Source organism: Pseudochaenichthys georgianus, chromosome 3 (assembly GCF_902827115.2).
Source record: "Pseudochaenichthys georgianus chromosome 3, fPseGeo1.2, whole genome shotgun sequence".
Classification (NCBI taxonomy): domain Eukaryota; kingdom Metazoa; phylum Chordata; class Actinopteri; order Perciformes; family Channichthyidae; genus Pseudochaenichthys; species Pseudochaenichthys georgianus.
This window is the reverse complement of record NC_047505.1, coordinates 50,678,091-50,701,683: the sequence shown is the minus strand read 5'-3', so window position 1 is coordinate 50,701,683 and position 23,593 is coordinate 50,678,091. Positions and strand designations below refer to the sequence as shown.

Sequence of the window (23,593 nt, the reverse complement as noted above, 5' to 3'; positions counted from 1 at the left end):
AGAGCTTTAACATGTCCACTAATCGATGGACGGAAAGGTAATCGGCGACTATTTTGATAATAGATTAATCGTAACATTTGCAAGAATAAATGTGAAACTGTCCCTTTTCTTTGTTTAAAATCAAAGCTGACAACACAAGGCATGAGGACAACAAATGGGATGGCCATTTTCCATTATTAAAAGACATTTAAACACAAATGTATAAATTCATCAAGAAATTAATCGACCAATCTCTAATATAAAGATTTCTTGCTTTTCTTCTGTTTTATATATTTTTTTTGCCGCCTCTTTTAGGTCTCGTTCCGACAAAACAAGATTTTAAAACGGCTACCTGTCATGATGACATGTTGTACACTAAACAATTATAATATAAAACATAATCAGCAAATCATCAGGTGCAGCTCTGTTGTCCCCCAGTGTCCTCATGCTCACAAACACACATCTAATATCCTATAAAACAATCTAAATCGTTCAAGAAGAAACAGAAATGAAATATTGCCTTTCACATTTTATAAACCCAACAATCCATATTTAAAATACTCTTCACATGTTGGTTGCAGCTCTGTTCCCCCCCCCCCCCCCCCCCCAGTGTTGTCGTCCTCATGCTCATAAACACACATCCCATCAGCTGCTGTCGCTCTCTGCAGAGGGCCATGTCTCTCAGTGTGCAGCAACACGCCTGAATGGCCTGGCTGTTAGTCACAGGGATCAATCAGGACCCCCGCATGGGCACAGGGACCTTTATCCACGGGGGGGAGGGGCTGGTGATGGAAAGGGGGGAGAGCAGGAGATCTAAACGCACCCCCACCTATCCTCACATACAACCTCTAAATGGCAAAGCAATCCTCACACCACCTATGGCGTGCCCTCGCTGAAACACAGGCTTGATATGGAAACGACATGCATATGTATTCATGCGACCGCCGGCCGCATGGCCCGCAGCAAACCCCGACCAATAACTGAGAGGCTGCTCTTTAGCTCCCGCGGAAGCTAATTACATCTCTGCTTTATTAGCGCCGAGGTATAGTCGGGAGTGTTTTGCATTTCATAACTCATTCCCTGCTTTTAATGTCAGACCTGTCTTTGGCATTCTCGTTTGATTTGAACCCCGGCGATCCCAAACAGCCCGATATGAGACATCCAACGGGAAAAAGAGACATAATATATTCCGAATATTACCATTGCTTTATGTACCTATCCAGTGTTTGGACATATTTGTACGTTAACAAATGTAGATATGTCTCCGTAAGCACTACGGATACTGGTGAAAATAAAACTTCTTACTTTCATCTAAGGCAGGGTTGTCAAACTCAATTTCATCACGGGCCACATTCGCATTATGGTTGCACTTAAAGGGCCGGTTGTAACTTCAAGACTATATAAAAAGACATATATAGATATTTAACATATATAAAATAATGTATTATTACATTATTGCCTCTGCATTGGATTATTATCGGATAGGGTAATAACTTCATAATTAACTACATGTGAAAGCAGAAGATAGGGCAAATAATTGGAAGTCTCTTCAGTGAGAATGTCACAAAATGATTGAAAAAGAAAAGAACATTCTGGAGAAAAAGACATTTTGAGAAAGAAGGCATATTTGAGATGCATTGTGGGACATGTAGTTTATGGGCAACGTGCTTCTGTAGCATGTAACCGTATAATAAACATATTATATTCTTTGCAAGCTCTTGTGGGGCCGCAGAAAATGAAGTTGCGGGCCGGATTTGGCCCCCGGGCCTTGAGTTTGACCCCCCTGATCTAAGGGATTGATGCTAAATTCAAGCACCATTGGAAAAGAAGCCTAGTTGTATGGCTTCATTTAGCTTAAACCCTTTATTTCATTAGGGCTTATTATATTAATAATAGACGTAATAGACTAACGCCACACATTGTAGTTCCTACTGCATATAACCTAAGCCAATTTACACTTAAAGGTGGGGGAGGTAAGTTTCAGAAACCGGCTCGAGATACACTTGTTGTTATATTCCATGGAATGCTCTCAACATCCCGATAGCAATGAATATCTGAAGTGCTTTGACAAAAAATCCATAAAAAAATGTCACCTGTAGAAGCCGTAATACTGTAAAAAGTACAACCAACCGATTGGATGGCCTACCTGCCTGTCAGCCTTCCATCGGGGCACAAACTTATCTCGTGCCCTCATTGGTCATGTGCGCGTTCGTGTGTGTTGGAGGAGGGGCTCTGTGAGGAAGTGGCAGATTTCTTCCGGTTGTGTATTTTCAAATTCTAGCGATCTCGAGCCGGTTTCTCCAAAATTACCTACCCCACCTTTAATCGATACAGATATCCCTTTGAGGGCGAATAATGTAAAACTAGAAAAACGATATACAACAATATGTGATGTCCTTTCAAAGTAGAGTGTATGGGCAGAACTAGAAATCACTGGCGGGAACAGAAAGAGAGAAACACTACAGCGTATCTTTACTCGGCCGCATACATTGGAAGTAAACCCGTAAGCTAGAAACTTCTTTGGGACGGAATAGGCTCCATCTTTAGCTCCAGTTCTTATCTGTATATCATCGGAAATGTTTACATCCAACTCAACACTTATTCAAATTATCAAAGTATTACATTTCTCTATATCCGAATCTCTGTGGATGTGGAGAAGGCTGAACTTGCAAATGAGCGACTTCCATTGGCGTCAACGTCTCCACCGCGGTATCCCGTTGTCTTTAAACATCCATAAGGTAGCAGTGCTTCTTCTTCACCTGAACAAACATGGCCTCGGGCGTGTTTCTTCCTAGGACAAGCAAAGTAATCCATGAGGACGTGAGGAAGTGAGGTGCAACATGCGGGGTAATCCTATGTATCCATGCATGTGTTGTTATGTAGACCCTCTCTGTAATTAGACCGGAGGAAAGGAGGAGGAGGGGAGGGAAGGAAGAGGTGTGTGAGCTTCAGGGACATGCTCTAATCGTCTTTGTCAACCTCCCGCCGTGGTGTCAAGTTTCATATCGGCTCTCCGTGGCCGCACCGTGGTTCAGGAGGGCCTCGGTGGCTGAGGGCGCCTGAAAGACCCCGGTGTGAAGACACACAAAAGCACAGCGACACACGCACAAGCTCTGTCGCAACCAACATCCGTGGCATGAAGGCAGAGGACTGTGGAGGTGAGCCAGTTCGCCCTGTGTGTGTTCTGCGCTTCTTTGGTCCCTCCGTCAAAGCCACTCAGAAGATCCGCCGCTCGCTCCAGGCTGGTCCTGGAAGCACAACACGTCACCGCTCGGATAATCACTGTCTTTACATGCCAAGTAATGTCTCTTCTACATCAACATGTGTCCCCTCTTCTTCATGTCTCTTCTACATCAACATGTGTCCCCTCTTCTTCATGTCTCTTCTACATCACCATGTGTCCCCTCTTCTTCATGTCTCTTCTACATCAACATGTGTCCCCTCTTCTTCATGTCTCTTCTACATCAACATGTGTCCCCTCTTCTCCATGTCTCTTCTACATCAACACGTGTCCCCTCTTCTTCATGTCTCTTCTACATCAACATGTGTCCCCTCTTCTTCATGTCTCTTCTACATCACCATGTGTCCCCTCTGTGGAAAGAGACTCTGAAAGTTTCAGGAATAAAGATTCTCTCTCTTTTTGATCCATTTCTATAAAAACCTGTCTGAAAATGAGCTGATCAGATTTTGGCCACTTTATGATGTCATCACGATGTTTTGTCTTGTGTAGCCATTAGCCAATCAGCAACCAAGGTAACCCCCCCCCCTCACCTTATCACCTGAATCTCCTCCTAGAGCACCATTAGTCGCTTTCACACCAAGTACTTTCCCCAGAACTTTTATTTCCCTGTTCACTATCTAGTAAATCGCGTTCACACCGGAATAAGTCCCTGAGGGAGGATTACGCAAATGAAGCCGCTGACGTCACTTCTTCTTCTGCTTTGGGTTTACTGGTAGGCCGCAAACAACTTCATGACGTATACTGCCACCCGAAGTCCCGGAGCCCCCCGGAGTCCGGGACTTTGGGTGGCAGTAAATCGCCACCCAAAGCCCCGGGTAAATCGCCAGAAGCGCCGACACCTCCTCATCACTTCACCGATCCCACTTTTTATTTTGTGTTGCCATAAGTTAGTCTCTCTCCGTTGGTGCGCTGGGCTAATGCTAATAATGCTAATAATGCTAATAGTGCTAATGCGAGGAAATAAAATGGCGGCTTCACAAAAACTTTTCAGAGTTTTACGGGGCGTTGTTTGCAATTTGCCCAGCCAATCAGAAATTGGAACCTTTGTCTCCCCAGGAAAGTCCCTCCTCTCTAGCAGGGACTGAAAAGAGGGGAAAAGGTTCCCGAAAAAGAAGATATTGTTGGTGTGAACGCAACATGCCAGAAACTATCGGAACTATTTCTGGGGAAAATACGGGAAAAGTACTCCGGTGTGAAAGCGCCTATTGTTTGTTTGTATTGAGTTCTTTGTAACCAAATATCTCTCAGAGGGGCGTGGGGAGGGGCTCCTTATTTTCATCTAAAGTAACAGACAGAGAATCAGCACTTTTGAAACAGGGCTGAAACAGAGGGGATTATGGGTAATGCTGCAATGATCTGTTTGGTATTTGGAGCCAAACACTTCAAAGACATGAAGTGTATATATCTGAGACTTATAATATACAGTGGGGCAAACAAGTATTTAGTCAGCCACCAATTGTGCAAGTTCTCCCACTTAAAAAGATGAGAGGCCTGTAATGTTCATTCTAGGTACACCTCAACTATGAGAGACAGAATGAGAAAAAAGAATCCAGAAAATCACATTGTCTGATTTTTAAAGAATTTATTTGCAAATTATGGAAAATAAGTATTTGGTCAATACTTCTCAATACTTTGTTATATACCCTTTGTTGGCAATGACAGAGGTCAAACGTTTTCTGTAAGTCTTCACGAGGTTTTCACTGCTGCTGGTATTTTGGCCCATTCCTCCATGCAGATCTCCTCTAGAGCAGTGATGTTTTGGGGCTGTCGCTGGGCAACACGGACTTTCAACTCCCTCCAAAGATTTTCTATGGGGTTGAGATCTGGAGACTGGCTAGGCCACTCCAGGACCTTGAAATGCTTCTTACGAAGCCACTCCTTCGTTGCTCGGGCGGTGTGTTTGGGATCATTGTCATGCTGAAAGACCCAGCCACGTTTCATCTTCAATGCCCTTGCTGATGGAAGGAGGTTGTCACTCAAAATCTCACGATACATGGCCCCATTCATTCTTTCCTTTACACGGATCAGTCGTCCTGGTCCCTTTGCAGAAAAACAGCCCCAAAGCATGATGTTTCCACCCCCATGTTTCACAGTAGGTGTTCTTTGGATGCAACTCAGCATTCTTTCTCCTCCAAACACGTCTGGTTGAGTTTTTACCAAAAAGTTCTATTTTGGTTTCACCTGACCATATGACATTCTCCCAATCCTCTTCTGGATCATCTAAATGCTCTCTAGCAAACTTCAGACGGGCCTGGACATGTACTGGCTTAAGCAGCGGGACACGTCTGGCACTGCAGGATTTGAGTCCCTGGCGGCGTAGTGTGTTACTGATGGTAGCCTTTGTTGCTTTGGTCCCAGCTCTCTGCAGGTCATTGACTCGGTCCCCCCGTGTGGTTCTGGGATCTTTGCTCACCGTTCTTGTGATCATTTTGACCCCACGGGGTGAGATCTTGCATGGAGCCCCAGATCGAGGGAGATTATCAGTGGTCTTGTATGTCTTCCATTTTCTAATAATTGCTCCCACAGTTGATTTCTTCACACCAAGCTGCTTACCTGTTGCAGATTCAGTCTTCCCAGCCTGGTGCAGGTCTACCATTGTGTTTCTGGTGTCCTTTGACAGCTCTTTGGTCTTGGCCATAGTGGAGTTTGGAGTGTGACTGTTTGAGGTTGTGGACAGGTGTCTTTTATACTGATAACGAGTTCAAACAGGTGCCATTAATACAGTTAACGAGTGGAGGACAGAGGAGGCTCTTAGAGAAGAAGTTACAGGTCTGTGAGAGCCAGACATCTTGTTTGTTTGTAGGTGACCAAATACTTATTCTATCGAGGAATTTACCAATGAATTCATTAAAAATCCTACAATGTGATTTCCTGGATTCTTTCCCCCCATTCTGTCTCTCAGAGTTGAAGTGTACCTAGGATGAACATTACAGGCCTCTCTCATCTTTTTAAGTGGGAGAACTTGCACAATTGGTGGCGGACTAAATACTTTGTTGCCCCACTGTATTGATGAAAAACAGTATAATACGGCACCTTTAATACAAAAGATCGGCAACCTTCTGTTCTCTTGCACTCGACAGACAGGCGGGTGCCACTGGCCCGTTGTCAGGCAAATTATCATATAGATGTTACCTGTCTTATGTCCCTTTGTGTGTCCTGCTCCTCTGTGTAAACGGGGTCAGATTTCTTTAGCACACATTGGTTATCTGTCCTTCCAGCTGGAGATAAGATTGATTCTGCCAAATGCTATAACTCATTATTAAATAACACAATGTTGGTTTCAGCTTGTTTATTTGTGCTTTCCGTACCAGAAGGTGATTAAGTGTGGCATTTCCACCACCAACGCAATGACCCAAACACACATCCTGCTTGTTTACACTCTAACATGTCTCTGCGTATATGTAATAACATGTAAACAGTGGGAAGCCAGCAATATGCCCGTGAGAAATGACCTGTGCGTCGAGAAAAAAACAAATCAAAGTGCAGCAAAGCAGTATGCAAATAGAGTTTGTTGACATGAGTGTATTGCCAGATTCATCACAGCTCCGTGCCAATCCTCAAGAGCATCTTCACCGACCGAACAACGTCCGAACGCTCTTCGTCTCCCTGCTCACAGCGACACAAATAGACCCTGCGACCCTAAACAAATGCTTATTGTCATCCCAGGATATATTCACGAATAAAAGCATGAATACATTTTGATATTGGGACATTAGGACTGATATCACTGACTGTGGTGGCGAAGTCCATAGGGACTTGGCTTGGCAACTGGAAGGTCACCAGTTCAAGTCCCGGCAAGACCAAGTGCTACCGAGGTGTCCCTGAGCAAGGCACCGTTCCCTACACTGCTCCCCGGGCGCCGTTCAAAATGGCAGCCCACTGCTCCTAACACTAGGATGGGTCAAATGCAGAGAAAAAATGTCCCCACGGGGATTATAAAGTATATCAAAATCAAAAATCAAAAAAATATATTAAGTAAGGGTTCGCGTACAGGGCTTTCCTCAAACTGAATTATTTTTCCATGTCGATTGGAGCAGAATCGTGCCTTTGTCCTTTAGGATTTTTTGCTTATTTTCCTTACATTTTGATATAACAAAAAGTAAACTGTACACACCAACCAGTAGGACACAATCCCTAAAGACAGCATCCCAAATTAGTTTTCCCCCTGTACGACCTTCAATGACTTTAGTTCACCCTGAATGACCTTGTTCCTCTGCTGGAGTTTCCTTTGCACTTCTTGTCTGCCAGAAGCTTTCATTACTTTTTCCAGTTTTAACATATATTTATACAATATCGTTTTTAGAACTTAGTTGTTCTTAACTATATACTTTACCAGGATGAAAGATTTTGGTCGTAGGATGTATTGTTCTTAAGTTATCAGAAAGATAAGCTGAGCCTATGTTAGCGACAAACAAAAAGATAAACCTTGATTTTAAACACGACACTGCTTTCTTTAGTAGCTTCACCGGTTTTACTCAGTGTGTCCTTTAGTTATAGAAAAGGTTTCTGCCGATAACTCTGCTTCCGTTAAAATCCTCCTAAGCGTCTAAACGTGTAATCGGAGGAATTAGCGAAGCAAACTCCAATCGACCCTCGGTTCCCAGCCAACAGTTAATCTTCTACCAAGCGGCGTTGGAGAAACAATAATTGTTTTAATGAACAAACTTTATTCAGTGTTTTTACCAGTTTTATCAATGGGCGAGTTGTTGTCTGATAGGAGGAGACAACTCTGGGTAACTCGGCTTTCTGTAAAAACCTGTTAAATGAAGTAATCAGGTCAAAACTGACTGCAGTGACGGCGATGGTGAAAAGACAGCTCCCATGATCCCAAGCTCCTTCAAGCCGCCGCCAAACTTCGTCTGTTGTCACACAACAGATCATGTTAGTTAAAGTTACGTGTTTTGCTAATCTTCCATTTCCCATGTTGCAGGGACGATGATGACATTAACGACGTGGCCTCCATGGCCGGGGTGAACCTGAACGAGGAGAGCGCCAGAATACTCGCCACCAACTCTGAGCTGGTGGGAACGCACATCCGCTCGTGTAAAGACGAAGCCTTCCTCCATCCGGGACTGCTCCATCGACGAATCCTGGAGACAGGTAGGACACCCTCGTAAACATTCAACCACAGAAGGCAAAAGCACACACATCCTTTACTCAGTAGAAGTACAGATACTCGTGTTTAAAAATACTCTGGTGAAAGTAGAAGTACTGACTAAACTTCTTTACTCAAGTCAAAGTAAAGAGGCTTTGAAGTGTCCTTCAGTAAAAAGTACCCATAGCTAGCAGCTGTTTTAAAGAGTACCTGACCTCCCTTTATATCAATAGAACAATAATGTCATTGTTAGCTAATGAATGTTTCCATGCTGAACAACGGCAACATGACAACGTTTCCATTGGTCCCTCTTCTTTAGAGAAGACCAGGAAGTGATGGATACACGGATCGTGTTCAGATCCATAGGCACGCAATGACGGCAGCTTCAACGCTTCTGCCGGTTCACTTTGAATGGGGTGACGTCACGCTTCGCCGAACTGCATTTTGGGAGCGTCGCTACACGTTGCTGGCGTTGCTGGCGTTGCTGGCGGTGCTGGCGGTGCTGGCGGTGCTGGCGGTGCTGGCGTTGCTGGCGGTGCTGGCGTTGCTGGCGTTGCTGGCGGTGCTGGCGTTGCTGGCGGTGCTGGCGTTGCTGGCGTTGCTGGCGTTGCTGGCGTTGCTGGCGGTGCTCGCTGCAAAAGTTGAGCAATGTTCAACTGTTGAAGCTGCGACGGAAGTGTCAGCCAATCGAATCATATGCCAGTACAAGCTCGAGCCAATCAAACCGCGTGCTCGTGTGTCCGGGGCGGGAGATTCATGTGTCGAGTTTGTCGAGCTTCAACGCACGCTGCTGGGTGGACGGGCCGTAAATAATAATGATCACGATAAAGCTAAAGTAACCAGCTGTTTGGAAAATGTACGAAGTAGAAAGTACAGGTGTTCAAAATGTAAGAGGTAAAAGTAAAAAGTCGTCAGAAAAATAAGTCGTAGAGTAAAGTACTGATACCAGAAAAATGTACAGTCACGAAGTATTTGTACTGCACTACTTCCCACTTCTGCATTTAACTCGATAATGTTCGTACGGGAGAATCCCCCCTCTCTTCTTCTCTGAGCAACAACCCAGCGACATCCCGGCTGATGACATCGCTAACTGTTCTCTTTGCGTTGTTTCTGTATTTATAGTGTCATCACTAAAGACGGTTTTGATTTTCTCTCTGTCAGTGGTTCGGTCTGAGCCTTTTCTTGTTTGGCCTTGGTTTAAATTTGATGCACTTAACAATTCTTTCACCTCCTTTAATGAATTCTTCAGTGGCTGTCTGAACTCACTGGACCCGAGGCGCACGCATACATACTTTATGGGTTTGTCTTTTGAAGGCTGGCTGTCAGATTGTCCTCTGGTCTGAAGGAACAGAGTTTAGAGGGATGAGACTTGGCGGTGAGATTTTGATTCTGTCTCTGTTTTTACTGACACTCTGAAGGCACAGCGTGCGTGTGCTAATCGATACAGACGGAGAGGTTTGTTTGCAGCCTCACAGTAGAGTGATAGTGTCTTCATTACCTCTTCTTGCTACAGGCGGTGCTTTTTATTGCTTGAAATATCCTGTCGGCTCTCGCTGCACAATGAAACCTGTGAAAACGTATAACGAGCTGTATTACTCAAAATAAAAACATCTTGCTCCTGTGCATCAGATCTTGAAACACTCAGCATAACGCCACGTGACGGGGAGTCTCGCGCCCTCTTCTTAATTAAAGTATCTTCGGTGCGGCACGGAAGCCCGCGGGTCGTGTTTCGTTACGTGGACTCTCGGCGCGGTTGTTATCCCGTCACCTCGAGGCAGAAGGGGTTGTTTAAAAATATAAATCTTTCCTCAGGGGGGGCACGCAGCGTGATGCAGGGCAGGAGGCTAAGGCGCCCCCTGCTGGGGAAGTGGCACTTATGCAGGGTAGTTGTGTCAGTGATGGGCCTCTCCGCGCTCTCAGCTGACAGCAGTCCGAGGGAGGCCCCCCCGCCTGCCAGCTCCACTCAATCAGAAACCTCTGCAGCTCTAAAGCTCTCTGTTACTGAGGAGCATCCTGCTGGAGCTACCCTGTGACCTCTCCTGCCTCCTGGTTGTCCCTGCAAAACGACCCAATTTCAAGATGCAAAGGTTTTATTGTCCTATGCACTAAGCCACAGTGTAGAAATGGCAATGAAATGATTCTGACCTGAGCTCCTCCAACATAAAATACAAAAATACAAAATAAAAAGTAGTGCAAAAAGTCTATATACATGTATCCGGTCAGCAGACTGAAAACACACCTTTTTCGACGGCACCTCGGCCGATGAAACCTCGATACATATTGTAATAATGTACTAGCACTTAAAATGGATTGGCTTAGTTCAGGGGTTCTCAAAGTTTTGATGAGTGAGGGCCAATTTAGGTACCCAATATTAGTTTGAGGGCCGCCCAAGAAAAAACGGAACGCAAAATAATTCCATAACAAATCCTTTCTTTATTGTACTAACCAATTACCGCAACTGGCGAGATGCCTAGTTGCCATGCAACCAGTAGTCTAGCAAACTTTCCACAAGCTGTCATTCATAATTTAGGAATGACAACCCAGGGGGCGCAGTTTTACCGTTCTTAAATTCCATTCTAATTCTTACTAGATACAACCATGGAGGATTAAAATATAATGCATGCATTTCAGCGTGTCGCATTAACTATCGCGGGCCGCCAGAAACATTTCCGAGGGCCGCCATTGGCCCGCGGGCCGCACTTTGAGAACCCCTGGCTTAGTTGAAGCTAATGTACTAGCACTTCAAGTTCAAACTAATGTACCAACATGCTTCTTGTTACTCTGTACCCTCCTGGTTGAATGCAATTGTCTGCCAAATGTATAGTAGAGTCGGTGTGGTCGGCTCGCATGTTGCGGACAAAGTTAGAAGCACACAACGAAAAGTAAACGAGCGCTGAGTTGGAGCCAAAGACACGGCAGCCATCTTAGCTCGTGGGTTCCTACATGTGTGTTTTATTACGGACCATGACCCAAGGCATTCATTGCTGTATCCATTTGATGTAGCTTCCTTTTGAAGGCGATATCTCAGGAATGATTGGAGGTAATTTCTTTAAATTCGGCACAGAAAGATTAGATTCAAAGATGAACTGATTAGATGTTGGTTGGGAAAGGTAATTGTGACCTCACATGCGTCCCATTCTCGGTACAACGATATCTCAGTCACGCATTTGGCGAATTTCTTTAAATTAGGCATTCACGTCCTTTTCCCCCGGATAAACTGATTAGATTATGGTGCTCAAAGATCGTTTATGTATGTGATATCCTTTAAAGTACATTTTCCAAATCTGGCTCAAACGTCCACTTGGACTCCACGATGAACTTTCATTGGATTTTAATAACCAAGTCCATTGTGACCGCACACAATCATCCCATTCCCGTGAACATGATATCTGAAGTCCACGCTGAATTTCTTAAAAGTTGACATTTTTATAAATATTTCCCACGAATGATTAATTGATAACCGTTTGGAGAAACGTTGAGTCGTTGTTGGACACAGACAACTGCATAGTGGTGGTTGTAGTACACATATACAGTACATCTTTTAAATCAATAGAAGCGTCCTGATTCCCTATATTTCTATCATATCTCTTATTTATCCCCTCCAAACAAAAACTTGTGCTGCCCTCCTCTCCACAAATCCCCCTCCCCTCATATTTCTTCAGGCTGGTCCTTCAGCCTCAGTGTAGAGGGGGGGGGGGGGGGGGGGTTCAGAAGCAGCTCTCTGCCCCCCCATCTCAGGAACCAGAACACAGGCACAGCTGGAGCTCTCTAGAAAAGCTCCTCAAAGTAATGAAGGTCCACACACACACACACACACACACACACACACACACACACACACACACACACACACACACACACACACACACACACACACACACACACACACACACACACACACACACACACACACACACACACACACACACACACACACACACACACACACACTCATACTCACACAGATGGCAGGGAACACACTGGTTCTCATATCTACTGGACATGTCTCCAAATGATCAGATTCTAGGACCGCACAATAAGCCTTTCATTCTTCAATATCTCTCAACAGCACAAACAAATGGCTAAAGAGAATTTTATGTATTACAAAAAAAGAAAAAAGAAACTAAAACTAAAATATGCTTTATTTTTATTTTATTCCTATTTTATTTATGTATTCATTATCTTTATATTTTATTGTATTTATTTTAGATTTGATTCAATAATTGTTTGTATTCGTGTTTTATTCAGGCCTGTGTTTATTGACTTCTGAGTTTGAACTGCTTTCATTTATTACAGAGGAATATGTAACCGGTTGCACAGGAAAGGGGGTGTAGTATCGTGTATGAAAAGTGCTATATAAATAAAGTTTGATTTGAATGATTACAGCATTGACAGAAAACACATTGTGATTTGTGATGAGAGAAATAAATATGCAGTTTTTCTCAACCGAATTCCTTTCAAAACAAAGGCAGAGTCTCATGCTGCGCTCGCATCACGTCAGCTTCACCGTGAAAGTTGCATGACCTGCTCCTGGGGAAACACACACACACACACACACACACACACACACACACACACACACACACACACACACACACACACACACACACACACACACACACACACACACACACACACACTTATCAGCGTTATAAATGTAAGACATGAGATCCAGTCAGAGAAACGAAGGAGTGTTTGAGTGTCTCAGGATCTTGGGTTATCGTGTAAAGAGGAAACAAGCAGCAGTTTGGACATGTTCTGGTTCACCAGCAGCTGCTTTCCATAGCCTGGTTTCTATGGATACTTTCCAGTTTCCAGACCAAATACATATTCCAGTTAGACCTCGATGCAGATTGTGTCTCTCTGTTGTGTTGAAAGTGCTCCTGCGTGAGAACATATCGTGTTATCTAACAGCCGCATGACAAGAAGAAGGAAAAGGGAAACATGATTACATAATCTATGTTTACATAACTCCTACTTGTTACATCAAAACAAGGCCATTCCGATAAGTCTTTAATACTCTGATAATAGATGGGAATGAAGTTCCTAAAACAACATGGGGTGCAAGTACGGCCACGTGTGAACATGCTCTGTCTGTGTGAGCGATTTCCTTCTGTTTAAAGCCATCTCTGTGTCAATGTATTCCTTTAAAGACGAATGATACTTGCAGCTCTGTGAGGCTGAATGTATACATGTCGGTGCTTTAAGCTAAATGCTAACGTCAGCCAAACAACCTTGGTTGCTGATTGGCTAATGGTTACTCAAGACAACACATCGTTATGACATCACAGAGTGGCCAAAATCTGATCAGCTCATTTTCAGACAGGTTTTTATAGAAATGGATCAAAAAGAGAGAGAATCTTTGTTCCTGAAACTTTCAGAGTCTCTTTCCACAGAGGGGACACATGTTGATGTAGAAGAGACATGAAGAAGAGGGGACACATGTTGATGTAGAAGAGACATGAAGAAGAGGGGACACATGTTGATGTAGAAGAGACATGAAGAAGAGGGGACACATGTTGATGTAGAAGAGACATGAAGAAGAGGGGACACAAGTTGATGTAGAAGAGACATGAAGAAGAGGGGACACATGTTGATGTAGAAGAGACATGAAGAAGAGGGGACACATGTTGATGTAGAAGAGACATGAAGAAGAGGGGACACATGTTGATGTAGAAGAGACATGAAGAAGAGGGGACACATGTTGATGAAGAAGAGACATGAAGAAGAGGGGACACATGTTGATGTAGAAGAGACATGAAGAGAGGGGACACATGTTGATGTAGGAGAGACATGAAGAAGAGGGGACACATGTTGATGTAGAAGAGACATGAAGAAGAGGGGACACATGTTGATGTAGAAGAGACATGAAGAAGAGGGGACACATGTTGATGTAGAAGAGGACATGAAGAAGAGGGGACACATGTTGATGTAGAAGAGACTTGAAAGAAGAGGGGACACATGTTGATGTAGAAGAGACATGAAGAAGAGGGGACACATGTTGATGTAGAAGAGGACATGAAGAAGAGGGGACACATGTTGATGTAGAAGAGACATGAAGAAGAGGGGGACACATGTTTGATGTAGAAGAGACATGAAGAAGAGGGGGACACATGGTGATGTAGAAGACACATGAAGAAGAGGGGACACATGTTGATGTAGAAGAGACATGAAGAAGAGGGGACACATGTTGATGTAGAAGAGACATGAAGAAGAGGGGACACATGTTGATGTAGAAGAGACATGAAGAAGAGGGGACACATGGTGATGTAGAAGACACATGAAGAAGAGGGGACACATGTTGATGTAGAAGAGACATGAAGAAGAGGGGACACATGTTGATGTAGAAGAGACATGAAGAGAGGGGACACATGTTGATGTAGAAGAGACATGAAGAAGAGGGGACACATGGTGATGTAGAAGACACATGAAGAAGAGGGGACACATGTTGATGTAGAAGAGACATGACGAAGAGGGGACACATGTTGATGTAGAAGAGACATGAAGAAGAGAATTTTGCATAATAGGTGACCTTTAACGAAGTACAGTTCCGGCTCATGGATGCAACTACAGTAACGTGCAGGTATTTGACCTGATTAAATATCAGCGGGCACCAAACTGGTTACAATGTTTTTCTCAAGTGGACGTCTGTTCTACATTTCATGGCAAGACATCTCACTCAGAACGCTAAATGTGAACCTCATGCTGGTACTGTTAGAAACGTCATAGGATTAATTAGAATGTATTGTCTGGGAAACATTAATATCCGTGCCAAATGTCATGATCTTCCATCCAATAAGTACTGAGATATTTAGATTTGACCAAAGTGGTAGACGTTGCCTTCCCGACAGCCACAAAACATTTCACCCAACTGGAGATGTTAGAATATGTATAGCAGGTTATCCCTGTTATCTGTTCTGTGTTGTACCAATGAAACTAAATATCAAAGCTGTTCAGTTCATTAGTGTTTCTGGGTCCAGAGGTTTTTTTTCTCGGTCCAATTTCTTCGTGTTTTCGCTCACAGAAAAGTCTCTTAAACTTTCTCTGAAATATTAATGTCCCTGAAAGATCTTGTTTTTTAAGGAAGCGGAGCCTATTAGTGTTTTTCTTCTGACCTTGCCACATGTGTTGCCTCTGTAATCATAAGGCTAACAGGCCTCCCTCCATCCATTTCAAAGCTTTAGCGGATCTGCACTATATGTATTGTGCAGCTGATTTACATAATTGGTGTGGTTTACTTAAAAGGGTGCCAGAGAGAAAAACGATGGTAATGGAATAATTTAAAAGGAAGTTGGAATCGGATAGTAACCCACCAAAGTCCTCTTCTCTTTTGTTATGACTTCAGATGGTTTTTAGCTCCGAGGAAACTCAATTATCTTCCTCCTACGATGCGAGATGGTCAATGTCGTTCACACACTCGAAGACGCTCAGCTAGTAAAGCCAAGACAGTGAAACAAATGAACGATCCAGTGGTATGGCTCCTATTTCTGGGAGTTAATTGCACGCACTAATGCAGACAGTTCTGTGTGAATGTGTGTGTGAGTACAGTAGGTGTGTATAAGTAGAACATTAGAGTTGTGTTCCTCCTTTTCTTTTGAGTTTAGTGTGTGTTGGTAGTGAAACAATTACCTTCTACCTGCTTAGCTAGTCTTTTTCTCCAAATTGAAAAAGTGATGATAGAACAATCGCTTTTGCCCTGTTTATCCCTTTCAGTAAATTAAATGCAAACTTATAAAACACCCAGGTAGTTAAATGGAAGATAAACATCTGGGAATGACGGCATTATATGGCAATACAACTGTTAGGAATCATGGAAAAAGGTAGGACCCAAATGCAGACTACAAAAAGGTAAAGGTTATAAACCAAAGCGAGCTTTATTTAAAAGCTGAAAAAGCACAAAAACACGGCATGAAAAACACAGGTAACACAAACACACAACACTGACCGTGACCAACAAGGCGGGAGAGACTAACAAGAAGTGCGAGGTGAAGGGAGGACAAACAATGACAAGGGAACACAGGAAGAGACGAGACTAAATACAGGGAGGGGTAATCACGAGACGAGAAACAGCCGGGCAGGGGAGGAGAAACACAAGGGCAACAGGTGAACACAATCAGACAATCAGACACACCAGGGAACTAACGACAGGAGGAGAAACACAAGGGCAACAGTTGAACACAATCAGACAATCAGACACACCAGGGAACTAACGACAGGAGGGGAAACACAAGGGCAACAGGTGAACACAATCAGACAATCAGACACACCAGGGAACTAACGACAGGAGGAGAAACACAAGGGCAACAGGTGAACACAGTCAGACACACCAGGGAACTAACGACAGGAGGAGAAACACAAGGGCAACAGGTGAACACAATCAGACAATCAGACACACCAGGGAACTAACGACAGGAGGAGAAACACAAGGGCAACAGGTGAACACAATCAGACACACCAGGGAACTAACGACAGGAGGAGAAACACAAGGGCAACGGGTGAACACAATCAGACACACCAGGGAACTAATGACAGGAGGAGAAACACAAGGGCAACAGGTAAACACAATCAGACAATCAGACACACCAGGGAACTAACGACAGGAGGAGAAACACAAGGGCAACAGGTGAACACAATCAGACAATCAGACACACCAGGGAACTAACGACAGTAGGAGAAACACAAGGGCAACGGGTGAACACAATCAGACAATCATACACACCAGGGAAACTAACGACAGGAGGAGAAACACAAGGGCAACGGGTGAACACAATCAGACAGTCAGACACACCAGGGAACTAACGACAGGAGGAGAAACACAAGGGCAACAGGTGAACACAATCAGACAGTCAGACACACCAGGGAACTAACGACAGGAGGAGAAACACAAGGGCCACAGGTGAACACAATCAGACAGTCAGACACACCAGGGAACTAACGACAGGAGGAGAAACACAAGGGCACCAGGTGAACACAATCAGACAGACACACCAGGGAACTAACGACAGGAGGAGAAACACAAGGGCACCAGGTGAACACAATCAGACACACCAGGGAACTAACGACAGGGTAACGAGACACAGGTGGGAACAGAACAGCAAAATAACACCCAAAACAAGACGGACTAAACTAAAAACGAGACATGACATTAGGATTGTGACAACAACACGTTAATAATGTATAACAACTATGGGAAATAGTAAATATGAAGTCATAAGTCATTAGAAAATGCTTCTTCATAATATTTAACGCATTATGAATAGATATGCATGCTTATAATTGTTATGTGCTATAAGTAGATAATAACCCAATACATGTATGTATATATAATGCGTTATAGACACGGGCTTCATACAAAACTAGTGAAGTGTTTACAAAACAGTGATTTTTGTTTGAGGAATTATTCGTATTAATAAAACAGTAATGGCAAAAGTTTGAACTGTGTATTTGTGTGTGTCCTTCACAGCTAAGAAGTTTGGAGTCACAGAGGTCCCGATGGAGGCGGTCACGTTCATCTCACACGCCGCACAATCACGACTTCGAACTGTCGTAGAGAAGGTTTCCTGCATCGCTCAGCAGCGACTGGACTCCTGTAAGGTATGAAGCACACACACACACACACACACACACACACACACACACACACACACACACACACACACACACACACACACACACACACACACACACACACACACACACACACACACACACACACACACACACACACACACACACTCCAATGCTTCATGATTTAAAGCTACTCTTGCTTTTGATCTCACTTTAATTGTGTTATTAAGTTGCAGTCTGTAGTCATGGCCCTTCTACCGTTTGTTCATCTATAGAACTAGAAACATTACTTTGTTGAAACGCTTGCTTTAGTGAGAAAAAAGCAGCGATGTAATTTCACACAAGTGATACAAAAAACTCTTACGTTCGCTCAGCCTTCGAACAAACCATCGCTAGGTTGTTGAAAATAATGGCCCCTAACTGTTGGGGATTTGTTGCAGTGGTGTCCCCACAGACACAGACACTGCAAATGCTAATACATGTCATCCTTAAGCCAGAGGGTCAACCACTTATCTGTCACCCAATTTGACAGTGATTACTGTTGGGGAAATATTTTCCAAGAACCATAACTTTGACCCAGTTTATCAGTTCAAACTGTCCCGACTGAGCACACGCACCTCGTAACCGTGGCTGCTGTGCTCTCAGTGCTCTGTCTCCCTGCTCCTGCCTGTTGGCGTCAGCTGACAGAGGTGTTATGCTTCTATCTTGATATGCAGCATGTTGATGATGCTCTCTGAACTAGCTAAATACTAAATACATGGGTCTGGGGTAGAGTTCTTCAGATTTGACGTGGCAGCTCTCCCGTGAAGTCAGAACCTCTGGCTCTTGGACTTGTGATGTGAATTCTCCGGCCGAAGCTCCAAATAAACCATCAGTGTTTGACATCAAAGCTCCGGCTCTTCCCGTGTCTCCTTCATGAGCCGGTGACTCCCGCTGCATTGCTGCTACACACAAGTTTCCCTCACAATTACCAGACGTTGATTTAGACAAAAATCTTCACGAGCAATTATACATTTTAGTATTGTTCAGCGCTAAAACATTTTGAAATCCTATTGTCAACCACCTACAGGTTAGTCCAGCCCTCGTTAATTGAACATTGTCCCGACACTGAATCCCCCAATTTCTTCTTTGATAGAGAGAACAATAACTCTGAACTGAACTGTTGGACAGAACAAACTTTACTGATGAACCTCCAATATGTATGGGCTTTATTCCAAAGCAGCATTTTACATAAACGGGAAGACCATTATGATTCTAAATATACAGTAGATGTAGTATAAAAAACTTGGAGTTGGACATTCACCAGAGTTAGGAAAGAAACTTCATGGCGACATTTACACACATATTAAAACTTGAAATTTGAATATAGATTACTCTGCTCCAACTTTCCCACGTCGGTAAACAGCAGCATGCACACAAACGCTTTTATATAACTCCCGTATAAACTCACAGACGAATACGCAGCTGAACCACTAACATAAACACATAAAAGTTAAGCCCTTTTTGTGCCTTTTAAGTTGATAAACAGACGCCTTCTCAGTCTCTCAGCGTAAACTTGAGATATAAAGACAATTCTAAGTGCTCGTCTCCCGCGTACCTCTCTCGTTATTGGTGACTTTATCTCTCGTAGCCCTTGAATGCAAATCTATAACCACATTTAATTGGTGTACTTTAAAGCACAAATCCTTCTCCACTACAAGCGTGAATCTTGGCGTCGTTGGGAGAACTGGGGGGAAACTTTGAAAATGTGTTTTTCCTGACACCAAGGCAGGAAGAGAAGCATCGCTGAAGCTGTCCCCATCTTGTTTGGCACTTCTTTCTCTTCTTCTTCTGTTCCTTTTTTGTGGTTTTGTAAATGAGGCGTGTGCGTGAGGGAGGCGCGGCGCTCTGTGAAGCCACTCTGTTGACATCAGCGGAAAAAAAAGAGAAATGAAAAGACCAAACGAGAAAAAGCGACGGCCTTAAAGAGCAGCCGGGCTTCAGCAGGATCTTCAGCAGGAGTGCAGGCTCAGCGCTGCTACAAAGAAAAGGCTGGATGAGAGGGAGGAAAGGGGGGGGGGCTGGCGATGAGCCTCCTCTGATGTGTCTTTGTGCTCAGTGCCACCCGGCTTCACACACACACTCACACACACACACACTCGCAGATAGAACAGAGTGATATAGAAATCAAGTTCAAGCGCAGCTGCACCGGAGCCACAGACACCAACATGTGAAATAAGCAATTATCCTATTAACTTTTGATGACCTACAAAAAGTTGTTTTTTTTATACATGCTTTTTGCCTTTTCCCAAGTGAGAAGTGATCGCACCATGCAGGGGAGCGTCAACGTCTTTAAATAGAAAGAAGTTAGTGTGTGTCGGGATCAGACGGGCGTAAAGTTTGTTAAAACCAAATGTGCAGATAGATAGATAGATGGATGGATAGATGGATAGATAGATGGATGGATGGATAGATAGATAGATAGATAGAGAGATGGACAGATAGATGGATATATAGATAGATAGATGGATAGATGGATGGATAGATAGATGGATGGATGGGTGAATGGATAGATAGATGGATGGATGGATAGATAGATGGATAGATAGATAGATAGATAGATAGATGGATAGATGGATGGATGGATAGATGGATGGATGGATAGATGGATGGATAGATAGATAGATGGATAGATGGATGTATAGATAGATAGATAGATATATGGATAGATAGATGGATAGATGGATGGATGGATAGATAGATAGATGGATAGATGGATGTATAGATAGATAGATAGATCCTAGGATAGCTCGCTCTGATGGCTGGATCTGGATGGTGGATTTAGATCGCTCATTCGACTGGCCTTCGATGGATCGCTCAGATGGTCATGGGATGGATGGATTCGCGCTGGCTGGATGGTGGTGCTCGTGGAAATGATGGATAGCTAGATAGATAGTATATGGATCTAGATGGATGGATAGATGGCTGGATTGATGGATAGATGGACCTTAGATGATATGGCGACACCGCCCGCTGCATGTTGTCGGCCGGTAGACCCCATTTACACGGGAACGCAGACGAAACGCAAACAAACACGAAATACGATATCAAAAAAGTCTTCCCGGCCACACGCAGGACAGCTCGGAAAGGCGCTGGAGACGCTGTAGTACATATGCCCGGGGGCCTGTAGCTAGGCCGCTGTACTTCCGCCACAAACTACACCAAAAGCAGCATAGAAGACCCCTGAGCATGGTTGCCATGGTTGCCCTTCTGTTTATGCCCCGCGGTGGATTTAGCAACATGTAGTTCATGTAGTTCTCCGTGTCCACTTGTTGCTGATGGTTGTGGTAGAGGAGCTGTAGATTGTGCACTAACATCCGTAGCATGGTCAGTAGCAGTGAGCAGCAGAGGTGGGGAGAGGCGGGGCTATGGCTTCATCGTTATCAGGAAATTATCGTATTGGGCGTACACACGGAGCCGCTTGGCCCCCCAGAGTGTTCCGTCCGCAGATCTATCCACCTTGGGACCCGTTATTGTTTGAGGGGTCCGTTTCCGTTACGGCCTGGTGTGAACGAACGGGCTATACGAAAGAGAAAAGTAGCGGATACAACCGTTTGCGTTATCGTGTAAACAGCGCCTAAGACTCATGTTAAAAAAAACAAAACCGTTTTAATATATTTGTAATAAAGACTCATAGAAAAGACATTTGGTGCATTGATAGGAACCACAGTTACACATGTTCAACAGTTCAAAGCTACTAGTGTTCAGCTTAGTCTCTACCATTGTACATTAATTCCCATACATAGTTGATCTTCTCTTGAAGGCGTACAATATTTAAACCACAATTATAACCAGAACAGACCACGTGGCCAACATGTAAGAGAGTGCTGTGCAGACTAACAGGAACAAACATTAAATAAATAAAACAATACAAAAACTAAATATATATATAATAAAGAGGGAAAGGTTAAGGGTTGCCACTCAGTGTAAAACCTAGAGGTTTTCTCAAGTTTCTTAATGTCTGAGAAGCATTTTAATAACATCCACAAATAGACGTTTTATCCATTGATGTACAGAAGCCTCGGAAGCAGCCCCTCATTGGGACTTGTAGCTTCTCTTTCAACGTGGCAGTGATTTCCTCTGTGTCTCCTCTTCAGGACGAAGAGGGCTACGAGCAGTCTGCAGACGTTCGCACTCAGCTCCGGTTCTTCGAGCATCTGGAGAGGCTGGAGAAGCAGAGGAAGGACGACCAGGAGAGAGAGATGCTGCTGAAGGCCGCGAAAGTAAGCTATTGTCACCTCATCCTGTGTGTGTGTGTGTGTGTGTGTGTGTGTGTGTGTGTGTGTGTGTGTGTGTGTGTGTGTGTGTGTGTGTGTGTGTGTGTGTGATTGTGTGTATGGTGCAGGGGGGCTGCATAGTGTACTGCATCTCCCCCCTCGCTGCGTCCGGATAGAGGAGCCCCGAGGCCCGGTGCCTGGGAGGACGTGGGGAGGTCACTCCATACACACTGTCAGCAACACACACACACAAACACACACACTTGCATACTTGCATTGGGACATTACAACTCAAACACAAACACACACACACACCCACACAGCAGTACGCAACACACACACACACACACACACACACACACACACACACACACACACACACACACACACACACACACACACACACACACACACACACACACACACACACACACACACACACACACACACACACACACACCCATCCCATGTACAACCTGAACAACATCCCTCTATTACAGTCAGTTTGGAAAAAGGTGCATTGGGTTGATCCCGAGGAAAGGCACATAACGCTCTGGACGGACATTGAAATATAAAAATGAAACGATGAACTACATGCATTTGAAAAAACATGAGGGTTATAACGCGTAGAATAATAATAAAAACGCAAATACTTGAAACAATTTAATAATAATCCAATAATCAGAAAAGTAGAACACATTTGAGAAAAACATAAAATATACGTTTTTTTTTTATCATTAAACACATTTGTCTTACTACTACCATGTCTTTCTCTTTTTATTTAGTTTTTAATCATTACAAATATTATAATATCTTATATTTCTATGTAAAAGAACAGCCTTTTATCCAGATAATGAGACTGTCTCAAATTGTAATGATTGTGTGCATTGCTTGAATTTTACTTAAAGGGGAACGGAAACACCATTACAGCTATAATATTCCGGTAGTTTATTCATTTTACAATGGATATTGATCGTAATATTTATTGTATATGATATTACTCGCCAAAAGAAAATTAATTATCCGCCGGCCGGGTGGGGAATTCCGGGACCAGGCCGCCGCCATTAGGGGAGTCCCAAATGGCGATGTCACTGAGTGGGTCCTCGCTCCGGGTATCCATACCGGAAGTCAACACAACGTAGCAGATATGGCAGCGATGGAGGAATTTTGCAATGAGATCGACGTTTTGAACGATGAATTTGACTATTCGTCGGGAGATGACATCGATGTGGAGCTTCTACAGTCACCAGGCATCCCATGGCCTATGCTTATGAACCGATTGGGTCGAATACTAGAGTGGCATACGATCCGGAATCCGCCGAATGTACCGACGGTTCTGAACTCGCCGAGTGGGATACCACCAGTTCCAGTACATTATTACGTAATATATATACATATATTAATAAGGTCACACTGTCAGTAAATACATGTGTGAGCTAGTAATCTGGTAGTGCT

At 43.8% G+C, this 23,593-nt stretch overlaps 1 protein-coding gene across 1 annotated transcript in view; it reads left to right on the top strand.

Annotated features, from left to right (window-relative positions):
* Nucleotides 1–23,593, top strand: part of LOC117443693 (transcription initiation factor TFIID subunit 4) — a 151,691-nt gene that overhangs the window by 53,414 nt on the left and 74,684 nt on the right. The window contains 3 exon segments of the mRNA XM_071201677.1: nucleotides 8,151–8,320; nucleotides 17,779–17,909; nucleotides 22,019–22,144. Coding sequence (XP_071057778.1) covers nucleotides 8,151–8,320; nucleotides 17,779–17,909; nucleotides 22,019–22,144 — 427 coding nt within the window.